At 22.9% G+C, this 13,188-nt stretch overlaps 2 protein-coding genes across 5 annotated transcripts; one reads left to right on the top strand and one right to left on the bottom strand.

Moving 5' to 3' along the window:
- Positions 1-240: 240 nt before the first annotated feature.
- Positions 241-5,817, top strand: LOC141534996 (CB1 cannabinoid receptor-interacting protein 1). The gene is made up of 2 exons (XM_074254694.1): positions 241-1,478; positions 4,663-5,817. Exons 1-2 carry the CDS (start codon positions 1,300-1,302, stop codon positions 4,985-4,987), a joined length of 504 nt encoding a protein of 167 aa, XP_074110795.1. The 5' UTR covers positions 241-1,299; the 3' UTR covers positions 4,988-5,817.
- Positions 5,818-6,662: 845 nt separating this feature from the next.
- Positions 6,663-9,378, bottom strand: LOC141534994 (uncharacterized). Of its 4 annotated transcripts, XM_074254689.1 has the most exons (5): positions 9,226-9,378; positions 8,937-9,128; positions 8,354-8,524; positions 7,263-8,190; positions 7,053-7,188 (listed from the first exon to the last, which is right to left on the bottom strand). In XM_074254689.1, exons 2-5 carry the CDS (start codon positions 8,938-8,940, stop codon positions 7,185-7,187), a joined length of 1,107 nt encoding a protein of 368 aa, XP_074110790.1. In that variant the 5' UTR covers positions 8,941-9,128; positions 9,226-9,378; the 3' UTR covers positions 7,053-7,184. The 4 variants fall into 4 exon arrangements, with proteins under 4 accessions (XP_074110787.1, XP_074110788.1, XP_074110789.1 ...); XM_074254686.1 differs by having other exon boundaries at positions 6,663-8,190; positions 9,226-9,377; XM_074254687.1 differs by having other exon boundaries at positions 6,663-8,190; positions 9,217-9,349.
- Between the last annotated feature and the right edge of the window lie 3,810 nt (positions 9,379-13,188).

Below are 13,188 nucleotides of genomic sequence, written 5' to 3'. Positions count from 1 at the left end.
AATATTATGAGAAAGTAAAATTTGTTTGTTTATTATCCAAGCGAAACAGGAACTAGCTATAAAAGTAAGTGAAGAATCATCAAAGGAATATTTATGAGTTCGATACAGAATGCAAAATTAATTTTATACTTATAAGAATTATGACTCTATTTAATTTAATTTTTTTATAAAAAATTGCTTTTAACATCACTAAAGTTTATCATATCATGAAAATTTAATTTATTTACATAATATATAGTAGTAGATATGTGCATATGGTTAAAAAAATAACCTTCAGAGAAATAAAATTTATGTTTGAACATAGCATTTTGAATATTTTATAGATTTTGCTCTAAAAATCACATTCAATTGTTGCAGTTTATTTTCACAAAATATTTTATTTTATTTGGCAACATTTCTTTATGCGTAAATTTAGTTTTAAAATAGCTTCATCAGGTACTATGTTTACACATCTTAAAAACATAATAAACAATTAAATAAAAATCAGAATGTTGTAGACCAAATTGATGTTATGTTTTTTTTTTTTTATTTTATTTATTTATTTAACAAAAACATAACCTCCTGATTTTTATTTAAATATACAGATTATAGATAGATAGATCATACTGAAGTTAGCCGTCAGCTGTCAATTTTAAAAATTTTTTTTCACCAACCAATTACAATAAAAAAAAGCTTCTAAAACTTTTCACTTGTAATTTTTATTAATTTTTACATGTGAAATTTTTTAATTAAATTTTTTTTTTAATAATTCAATTGCTATAAAATTCTAAAAAGATTTTTAATGTTTGTCAACTTCAGGGTCATGAATTTAGACCTGATTAGAGTAATAATATAATAAACAGGTTAAAATTTTTTAAAAGCTATTTTCCTCTTAAAATTATATTTTTCACCTCATTGGATTGATAAATAATTAGGAGACCGTAAAAGAAGGTCACAGAAACAAAATATTACTAATTTTGTTATAATAGTTTGTCAAGCAAAACACAGAACAAACTAAAAACTAAAAGTAAAGAGTTGCATAAAAATAGTATAGCATTTTCTGAGCAGTGGAGGTAGTAAACAAGTAACCAGTGTGGGGTAACATCGTGGTACGTAGCAATCTCATTTCAGTGAGCGTCGCGGCACCAGTAGAGAAATAACAATTAACTAAAAAAATTCGTTCTTTTGTCTTGTTCAACTAAATAAAAGTCAATGCATTTATGAGAATAAGTATAATTTAACTGACAATATTACAATTTCAGTGTGCAAATACAAACCACAATTAGTTTAAGTACATGTGTGGAAGGTAATGATACTCAAATGGGGGCCAGTGATAATTATTTTCGTGTAACAATTTCACTTAAAAAGGAACCAAATACTGGACCAGTTTATTGCAAAATGGAAAAATCTAATAAGTATCGTCAGCAAAAAACTGTTAAATTATTTTGTGATGCGATGTATCGTTTTGATGTGAGCTTTAAGCCACCTCAACAGTTAGAGTAAGTGGAATAAAAAATTTTATTCTTTGATAGTACTAATTAATTTGTTAAAAATTAATTATTCTAAAATAAACAAATAATTTTATGAAACTAAAATTAGCTGACAGTGAAAAAAAATTTTTTTTTTTTTTTTATTAATTGAATTAACAATAAAAAAATATTTTTAAAAAATTGCACGTATAGTTTTTCCAATTTTTTACTTGTGGAATTTTTTTGTCACAATTTTATTAAAAAAAAAAAATTCTAAAAAAGTTTAGATGTCGGCTAACTTAATTTTCATAATAATTTTATTAACTACATATTCTTTAATTTTTTTTTTAGCATTTTTTACTCGAAAAGAAAGAAAACAAGCAATTAATAGATATCTTCTGAATTCAAGAGGATACTCGTTAATTTTTTAGGAATTTATCTCAAGTTGAAAATTAATTTTTCTAAAATAAGTAATTAATTTTATTTACACATTTTTTAAATGAAAATAAAGTTGGCCGACATTTAAAAATTTTCATACTTTTTTTTTTTTTTTTTATTGAAAAAATTATTAAAAAAAAATTAATTTGTAAAAAATTTGATAAACTGTAAGTGCAATTTTAAAAAAATATTTTTCAGTTTAAATTTAATAAATTAATTAAAATCAAAAAATTAAAAATGTCTGAGAAGAAATAAAACAAGCAATCACTAGATATCTTCTGAATTCAAGCCAGTATCATTCAAGCCCCTTAATATAAGAAGCTTATTAGTTTTGAAGATAAGCAACCAATGATAATTATTTAATATATACCACAATTGTTGTCACGCTTGAATTTCACGAAGGTTTAATATCCGCTGCCAACTCCATTTATTTTGAATTATTCTTTGTACTTAATGAATCTCATGAATTCGAGCAAAAGATTTACAAAATATACAAATAAATATTAAGCATCAAAAGAATGGAATAAAATTTACAATGAGTTGTAACATTTGCATCAATTTTTCCAAGGTACGAAAAAGTATGTTATAAGAACACGAGAATATTGAATATTAATTAAATTAAAGACCTAGAATGAGAAAACGATCGACATCTAAAAATGTAATCAACATTTATGTTTAAGAATTTGATACAAATATTTAAAATTATGCTAAACAATTTAAGCCAATTTATGAATTTATAAATGACTAAGTCCTTGAAAACTAGTTTCTGAAAATCACCAACTTTGAATAGCTAATTAGTCAAACTTATAACGTAAAATACAGTTGGATAGTTATAAATTGAAGATAATATGGGTACAATCCACATATTGTACTCAAGTATTGGCAAATTGTCTTTTATAATAAATATACTTCAAGTAGAAATTTATACTATTAACATAATAATTTAAGTATAATAATAATAATACATCAATATCCGACAATAGCAGTATTGTAGCAGAAATAGCACAATATAATACCTCACTACATACAATTGTTAAATCTATTGTCGAAATTATCTCTAATTTTATATTCAATTTAAAATATAATTCATTATATTTAATTTAGCTGTCATTTGACAATTGTTTGATTTTCTTTAATAAAAAAATTATTTTTAAGAACTTTTATTTTATTTTATTAAATTTCTACAAGTCCATTTTTTAATAATTTTTTTATGAAAATAAAGTTAGCCAAGATTTCAAAATTTTTAGAAATTTTTTATTGAAAAAATTTCAATTAAATAATTAAAAAAAAAATTTTCTTCTTTAAAAAATTTGAAAAACTATAAGTGTAATTTTTTAGAAATATTTTTTTAATTGTAATTTAATTAATTAAAAAAATCAAAAATTTTCAGACGTCTTTTTAAATAAATAAAATAGTTTTTTTTAATATTGAATTAAAATAAAAATGTTACTTGAAAAAAAATAATTTTATATCGAATATTCATAGCAATTAAATACAAGATTAATTCATCAATGATAAATAATAATAAATTCAAACTGTCCTGATGTGAAGATGATTAATATTTCTGAATAAAAATAATACATTATTTTTTGTTTAATATTCTTTTATAAATATTTTTATCAATATTATTTGAAACGTGTTGAATAACTTATCGAAGAGATAGATCAATTTTTGATAATTCAAATATTTATTTAACTGATGTTTTTGATGGATTAACAAAGAATCATATCATAGCTATTTACGTTGAATAATTGATGAATAAGAACTAGTAATACTGCATTGTATATTCAGCACCTAGTAGTACACCAAAGTATCGATCATACATAGCATCAGATTTTCTGACCTAAAAAGAAATACGATTACCCAAAGAAAATGTAAATGACTGCATGAAATCATGCAATAATTAACCTCATGCGATAAAGTGATTATTATTTTTAAAAAATACATGTTCATGTTTGAATTAAATTATAAGTTGTGAATTTTGTTTTTTATTATTTTTTTTATTCATGTGTTAGATTATTTTTGCGGTTGTTTAAAAATGTCAAGTTTTGTTGTTAAGTATTGTACAAAATTCCTAATAATTTCTGGCTAAAAAAAAATTATGGTTGATAATTTTTAAGATTTTTTTTTAGTAAATAAATTATTATAGAAAAAATTAAATAAAAAGTCTAATTTACAATTCTTTAATCGTTAAAAAAAATTATTCAATGTATTTTAGTATCGTAAATTACTGTCTAAGATGAATTAATCAATGAGTTCAATATAGTTATACTACTTGTTGATTGCGTCAATTAATAATCTAAATAAAATTATTAAAATCAATAACTATTACTGTTATTGCGATATTTATATCCGTAAATTGGAAAAAAAAATTTTTAATAATTTTTTATTAAATTAGAATGGGAAAAAAAAAAAAAAAAAAAAATTTTTTTTAAAATTAAAAAAACAGAATTAAAACAAATTAATTCATTTGTTAGCTACTATTGTGTTGAGTAATCACATTAATTATAAAAAAAGTTTATCTAATTTTATGATAAGGAAAGCAACAAGAGATTGCATAAAAAAAAAAAAAAAAAAAAAAAAAAATAGTTGTATTAATATTAAAGCTTACTGCAGAATTTTCGATTAAATGCTAATTCACTAAAACTCATCCTTGAAATTTAAAATGTAAATCTTAGAATTCTTAACACCAACCAATATTAATTCTTAAAAAATATTTAATATAAAAAATACAGTTGTTAAATTATAAAATTATAAACGTTAAATTTTTTTACAGGTTGTTTAGCATAGATGGAGAGTTAATAGAAGTAACAGAACAATTAAGAGACGGAACCGCATGTGCTTACAGCGCTTATTATTCAACAAACAATGCAGATCCGAGTCCTCGGGGTCAGCGTAAAGAATTGCCAATGACAATCCGTGTGTTTGGATCAGAAGACCTAAAAAGTAGTCTTCAAATAAAATATTATAGGTCAGATGACCACAAACACTGTGAATATGGTTCTAAGTTGCATTGCATTGAATTAGATTGCTCGAGTTTAGATGGCAATCTTGCTACTGTCGACAAAGAAACTTACAGAAAAATTGGAGTTGATCCATAGCATTCACAATCCGGATCTCCTTCAGAGATCGCATCTTTAAACGGAATGAACATAATTAATCAAAGTTAAATTAAAAAAAAATTTTATCATGCAATTATTATGCTTGAATTACAATGTTATATATTCTACCTCAATTTATGATACATTTTAATTAAATAAGGATATAAATAAAAATTTAATTAAATGTTTCTCAGTATATTCTTATAAAAAATAAAAATGATATATATATATATATATATATAATTATTTATTACAATTGATGTATACATATATAGCTTTTTAATTAATACTTAATTTAAATGTTTCATGGAAAAATTTATTAAAAGTTTGAAGAAAAAAAAAAAAAAAAAAACGTGAATTGTTGCATGAAACAAATATTTAATTTAAAGGAATAAATATAATACATTTGACATTTATATAAGTACCGTCCAATTGAAACAAAAAGTCAATTTCATTGTTCACTATAAAAGTCAATAAAATGACTAGGATATATTTGTGGTCTAAAATCGATGAGACGAGAATTCATTTACTTTAATAAATTATACTCGACGAACAATATAAATTTATAAGCCGATATTGCTTTTTATTAATAACTTATCAAATCTATAAAATTAATTGTAATGACTATGACGGTTTCACAGTTTACGAAAAAGTCAAGAAGAAATACAACTATTTTTGTAACTCTGTAGTTACATTAAAGCAGTATTAACTTTTAAATATCAAGTTATATTTTCGCTATTGTATTTAATTATAAGACCAATATATCTAAATATATTTGTAAAGAAATTAATATAAATATAATTAACAATAATAAAAATTATAAAAATGTATTCTTGTATTATTTATAAAATTACATTGAGGAAAAAAATTCTTCTTTACACAAAAGCATTTATTCTTGACATTTATTAATAATTTATAATATATTCTTCTCTGAAAAATTAATCGAATTGATAAAAATAGTTTTCAATTGATTTAAAAATAGAGTTGGTCGTTTGTTTGTCTATTGTCGTGAATTTCCAGATGAAAAATTTTATAATTTATTCTAATGTAAATAGTAAAAAAATTTTTTTATATTTTGAAATAATTTTTCAACTTTTCTACTCATTTTTCTAAGCAAAACTAAAAACAACAATATCATTCTTTTATTTTATTTTATAACAATACATTAACAATCTTCTGTTTTTTTATTTAATATTTTTAAGCGTATAAAAAAAATTAATAAAATACTCAAAAAAAATTTTTTTAAGTCAGTTAATTACTCTATGTAACAAATTTTCTTAATTCATTAAAAATTGTGAATCTGCCCTTAATAAAATTGCTTAAAAATATTAAAATCATTTTTAACATTTACTTCTTACTATTTTTTATAAAATTTATATACATTAAAATACATTTTTTTGATTTGATTGTATTCATAAAATTACTTTTTATAAACTAAGCCTCAACCATTAGTGGCAGCATTCTGTAATTAGTTGAATAATTTGTTCTTTGATAATAGTATGCATAACATCACTACGCATAAAATAACTCGAAGAAAGTAAATATTTATACATAATCTAAATATTGAAAGAATATTCTCAAGGAATTCGTACTCGGAGGCATTGTGTTTCGGTATTTTATTATTTCTAGCAAGAATAATCAGCTTTGATCTTGACGACTATTAATTACTGCAATCTTTTATAAAATTAGCCAAAGAATTTAATTAAAATTTTGCATTTTAGTATTTAAACAGCGTTATGAAAAATTTGATGAATATTAACAAGTTTTGTCACCACAAATATTTTTTTTTTTTTTTTTTTTAATAAAATTAATTAGCTCAAGTTTTAATAAAAATTTAATTACAAGTTTGATTGTTAATTTGTCTTCAAATTTTAATTCAGTTCGGATGCCTGAAAATTTATTTTATCAAAGTTAATTTTTGACAAGTCCAAAAATATAAATATAATACACCCACTACTTTCTAAGAAAGCCTGGCTATCGGGGTAATCTTGGCATAACTTGATATGAACCGGGCATCATTGGAAAATTTTGAAAGTGCGGCACTGATCTTTGAGGAAGCCTAGACGGTCCAGGAGTTCCCTGGCCTAAATTACCAACCACCGGTTGCTGAAGCGCTTGTTGCGAAGTTGATGGCAATTCCTTACGTTCTTGATGTCGTCTAATTTTTTCATCTAGTTCTTTTTCAAGTAGATAAGTCTTATCTGCAAGTAGTTGCATGTACTCTGATCTAGAATTAGCTGAGTCAAATATATCACGTTCTACTTTTATAGCATACCTGCTTAAATGTTGTATTCCATTGTCGAGAAATGTTCCGTTGCTACGCATCCACAACTTTTTAATAATATTGGCAATAAAATGTTTCCTTAAATCTAACGTCAGTCTTTTGTGCCACTCTTTCGTGACTTGTGTTGGTGCAGCTTGTATAGCTTGTGCAGCTTGATCTAGCCCCGGGAGACCTAACGGAGTGTCTATCGATTGATTTCTATTTAATAGAGCTGGTTGTAAATTGCCTGATACTTCTGCAACCCCTGCGATCGTTGGAATTCTAATCGGAGCAGGAGGAAGATTTGTATTAGATCCGATTGGTATCACATGTCGTTGATTAGCAAGAATTTCGCGTTTTCTGCGCCTTTCTTCAATTTCAATTCGGCTTGAAATAATTTTATCAACGAGCAACTGATGGTAATCAACCTCGGAGTCAGCCGCGTGGTATATTTCATTTTCAACTTTTTTGGCATAATTCAACAAATGATTGAGCCTATCATCAAGCATCGATTCTGCACACCCATTTGAAAATATTGCTTCAATTAAACAATTGACATTATCGTTTCTATTTTCTTCAGATATAGATAGTTGCCAATCTTCTAGTTGCTGAACTGGTTTAACTTGAGTTCGTGAGGACGACGATTGGTCGCTTGTAGGGACAGTGTAGGTACATTGGTTTACTGCAGGTACGGCGTATCTACATTGGTTTAGTGTAGGTACTCTATTATTGTAAGTTTGAAAATTATTAAATTGATGAAGACTAGAATTAGGCAATTGTACAGGTCTATTGATTAAATTCATTGAATTTGATGCATTGAAAGTAGAAAATGATGTGGTAGACGAATGAAGAGACACTGGTAATCCCTGATTAACTATCGATTGGTTAAAACTTGATTGAGCTTGAGGATAGACAGTTTGCACTTGTGTAGCCTCTATACCTGAAGAACATTGCATACAATTAGTTAATTTTTTTTTTTTTTTTTTTTTTAAATCAGTACTAGTATATAATAATAAAATAAATCAACATGTTTGATAATTTTTATACATTTTTTTTCAAACATTAAAAATAAAATAAATTTATTGCTAACAATATAAACTTACCAGATTGCAAAGTTCCATCAGCTGCTGGTGGTTGTGTTGCTGGTTCACGATTCGATTGATCATTTGCTAGCCAATTAAATTGTTGTTGATGATCATTATTACTTACAGGCTCTAGTGCTGTCAATTCGTCAGGAAGAAGATTTTCAATAGTTAAAATCTCTGATGTGGATTCTAAAGTGGACAGTAAAAATATAATTACATTTTTATATTTTTATATTTGACAGATATTAAAAATTTTTTTGAAATTTTATAGCAATTAAATTATTAAAAAAAAAATTTCACATGTGAAAATTAATAAAAATTACAAATGAAATTTTTTAGAAGCATTTTTTTTTTTTTTTTTGTAATTAATTTGTTATTAAAATTTTTTTAATTAACAGCTGACGGCTAACTTCAGTATTAATTATAATCGCATTAAATTAAAATTTCATTCAGTTTAATTGCCTATCTATTAGTATCCGATACTTTGTATTAAGAATGTGCCTGCATTAATTAACTCAGTTGCAGTAAGCCGTTGCCAATGCAGCCAACAAGGTATTTTTTAATTTAAAATTTAAGCATGTTAATATAAATTATTACTTACCCATTTCAATTAAATTTGCTTTGCAATTCTTGAAAAAACTGAGTCACGTTGATTTAAATTGCACTTGATAATATAATTATTTACAAACCACATGTAAAATATTGTAGAATTTGGAACTAAACGTGGTACTCAATTTACTGCATGCAGTTTTGGCTCAACTCGCAAATAATCAACCTTGATGTATAGGTTAAGCTGTGTAATGCAAAAAATATAATAAAATTTTTAATTTAAATTTATTTTTGAAAAATTTAGTATTTTTTATAAAATAAAAAACAATTACTCATTATACTTTTTAAAAAGAAAAAATAAAGTAATAAAAGTAACGAACCAAACACCGCACAAGCAAAACCGTAAATATATAAAAGATCTTTTTTTCGAAACAAGGTAAAAAAGCCTATAGTAGATAATATAGTTAAACGCACTATAGCGTATGAAATTTATACTGTAGAAATATCCGAACAAAAACAGTTTCACTATAAAAAATCGCGCCTGAAATCAACGTCACACCATAAGTAAATTAAAATTTGTTAATTTGACGTTATTATAGAGTTTATTCTAATTGTTTACTGGCTAAAATCTAAATTATTTTACTTTTATTTAAATTTAAATTGTATTAAAATATCAAAAATATTTTCTAAGAAGAATACTACTCTATATTTATTAAATGAAGATAAACGTATACTTCTTGTTTTAATTTTTAATTTAAAATCTTAATTTTTTTTTTTTTGTTGTTGTACTCAGTAAATGTTGTAATAATAAATACAGATCATAAAATAAAATAATAATGCGACAACATAAACTCAAAACGATAAAATATTAAAGTTGAATTTTTTAATTAAAATGATATAATGAGTATAAGTTACTTAAAAAAAATCTACTCAAGCAGCGTTTTATTTTTTCACATCATTATATTATTATTATATTTAATATAATCCACAGTACAAAGGACAAAGAATATTATATTAATTAATATACGTATATCTGTACATTGAGCGCATCGAGCCCGAGTCGCACGAGTCTTCTTTTGAATTGCTATCAATAATCCATTCGTCGTACATATTTTTCAAAAGAACTATTTACATTCATGACGTCAAAGGATAAAAATCCCTTTGAGTATAATGAAATTAAAAAATTGTATTTGACATGTATACATATATATTTAAATATATATACATATACATATATAAATTAATAAGTGTATATGTACGTTTTTTTTTTTTTTTTTTTTTTAATATTTGACAAGAATATCTTAAAATTAATTGATAGTAAAATACACCAACTTGCAAATAAATATGAGCGTTAAATATTTATACGGTTTAACGTCTATTTGAAATGATTAACAATATTATATCGTCGATAAACGGACTATCGAGGCTTTATATGCACTATTATATATTTATTTATTAATTTATTTATTTATTTATTTATGTACAAAACGGACGATTCATAATAAAGAAGTAATACGAAAGATTGTTAAAATAAAAAAAAATATCTTTTTTTTTTTTTTTTTTTTATTTAATATATATGCCATTGTTTTATTTAGTTTGAATAGTAATTAATTAAAAACACGAGTTTCATGGCAATTCGCTTAATGCACGTCGCATATATATAATTTATATATATATATATATATATATATATATATATATATATATATATATATATATATATATATATATATATATATATATTTATATTTATTTATTTATAAAATTATCCTGGGAATATCTATGCACTTATCAATCTAAGAAATTCAATATATATATACAATTTTTCAACAATAAGGAATAATAATATGATGGGACATATTTCACGTGAATAAATGATTAATAATTATAAATGTAATTATATTTTTTTAAACGTAAACATTAGAAAATTGATTTATACAATAATGTTAATTAAATACAAGAAGATCAACGATTAGTTTTTAAAAATTATTCATTCGTTTACACTTCTTTTATTTACGACAAATTTGTTTTCTTTTATATTACCATTTGGTTTATAAATCTCAAAAAAAAATCATTCAAGTAATAAAAAATAATAAATAAGATAATATCTATATATACACATCTTTTATCATACATTATCATTTATAATAAACAAAAAAAATTGAAATAAAATGCAGTAAAGAAAAATTACTATAAACTCGAAAAAGCATAAATTATGTCTAGATTTTTTTTTTTTTAATTCTTTAACACAGATTATTTCTATTCAATACTTATCTTAAATAAATTATTAATTATTAATTCAATACTAAGTATAACAAAAATAATAATAATGCTTATTGTAATAATTACACCCTTATACTAATTTATTATTATTATTATTATTATTATTATTATTATTATCATTTTTATTATTACTATTTTTTTTTTTTTGCTTTTTTAATTATTTATGTATTATCGGTACGTAGTCAAGTTTATCGATCAATTAATAAATTTATCAATTTCAATTTATATAAAGGTAAACTTACATCACTTACTTTAAGTTTAACATTGATTGATATAAAAAAGAATTAGTATAGTAGAAGAAAGTTATTTTCATCATTCGTTTTTCAGTTATTATGTTACACAATAGCAAATTGCCACGAATACTTCGCGTACCAACGTATAATCAAATTAAATAACAATAAATTATTTGGAAAAAAAAAAAAAAAAAAAAAAAAAAAAAAATCAAATACAATAAAATTTTTAAAATGGATAAAATATAATCTACATTAATCTGTTATCATCGAACTCACCGATTATTATTAATATTGTGAATTTTTAAAATTCTTAATTTAGACGAAGCAAGTACAATTACTGATTTACGTACACATATGCTCAACGTCACGATTTTTTTTTATTAATTAATATTATTACTGTTAATATTTATTCAATCATCTACATGCGTACTAGCGAATCACTTTATATAATTATAAATCTTTAGCATAGGCCAAGTTTTTTTTTCTTTTATTTTATTCAATTAAGAATTACCTTAAAAAATTATACAAATAAAATTACCATATGCACAATATTCAATTATCTATTATGAGTTATATTTTTCGTATTTTTTTTTTTTTTATTTTTTTTCTAATAATAATTTACGTGGATCTGAGATCGTAAAATATATATTTATATATAATTCTGTGTATTTGAAAAATAAAACGAAAAAAAAATTGGCTTAATTTTAAATCGTTGGTATGCGCAGTGTTCGAACGTTTGTGTTATTATTTTAACAATTATCTAAACTACACAGATAAAACACCCAGTATTTAATTCACCATCAGATTTACAACACTGCCCTAGACACAGCCAATTACTAAGCCAAATATTTTTGGATTTTTTTCGTCATTAGTCAATACAATTACTCGTCATCTGGCTAACATTATTTGTTTCTTTGTCACTCTCTTTCACACATTTTCACTATCAATCTCTTAGTCTCTCCCCCGTCTGCAATTAACTGATAAAATTATCTTATTAATACTTAAAACCTAAAGTAAACTTGATTTCTATGTTAATTTTTTTTTTTTTTTTTAGTTATTTATTTTTCGACTTAATAATTATTCGTATATTTACAGTAGTGTCCTTTGTGGGGAAATTCATAAATTAATCATAATTCATTATTATAATTATATTATCGAATGTAGCAAATAAGTTAATTTTATTTGATTTTTTAATTAAAAAGCACACTAATGTATAAAAATGAATTCGGCGATTTAATTTTTCATTTTCATTTTTTTTTTTTTTTTTTTTTTTTTTTTTAACGTGATTGTTTCAAAAAATTTAATATCTACAAATGCTGATGCCGATTTCAAATCATCGGACTCTTTTTTTATTTTAATTTATATTATTATTATTATTATTATTATTATTAACTATAATTACGTTACGTTGTTAATAAAAAAAGAAAAAGAATAATAATAAAATAAAATGATAAAAATAAACAGATAAATTTGTAAGAAAAGAAAAGTCAAAGTATTTACTTTTGTACAGCATTGGCATATTAAAATTAGCCTTAATTTAGCATATGAGGATATTTTTTATATTATCGCTAATTTATATCTCAAATATTAAAATATGTAATGTTCTTTTCTTCTACTAATGATTAATAATTAATAACTATTATTATTATCAAATTATAATATTTAATGATAATCTGTAAACTTATAATATAATACGCAGATATATTAATAATAATTGATTGTATAATAAATTATTGTATACTATTTACAGAGTGGGATTTTTTAGCTGTTACAAGTACATTTTTTTTT

This window comes from Cotesia typhae, unplaced genomic scaffold, assembly GCF_013202065.1.
Source record: "Cotesia typhae breed Kobodo isofemale line unplaced genomic scaffold, CoteBio_Ctyphae scaffold_13, whole genome shotgun sequence".
Lineage (NCBI taxonomy): Eukaryota > Metazoa > Arthropoda > Insecta > Hymenoptera > Braconidae > Cotesia > Cotesia typhae.
The sequence above is the reverse complement of the archived record's forward strand: the minus strand, read 5'-3'. Positions and strand labels throughout refer to the sequence as shown.

Bases quoted from the DNA above. Each gene is read 5' to 3' on its own strand.
- LOC141534996 (XM_074254694.1), top strand. From the start codon at position 1,300: ATGGGGGCCAGTGATAATTATTTTCGTGTAACAATTTCACTTAAAAAG. The intron at 1,479-4,662 runs GTAAGTGGAATA...ATTTTTTTACAG, and splicing joins AAGCCACCTCAACAGTTAGA to GTTGTTTAGCATAGATGGAG.
- LOC141534994 (XM_074254686.1), bottom strand. The intron at 8,191-8,353 runs GTAAGTTTATAT...AATGTTCTTCAG, and splicing joins TGATGGAACTTTGCAATCTG to GTATAGAGGCTACACAAGTG.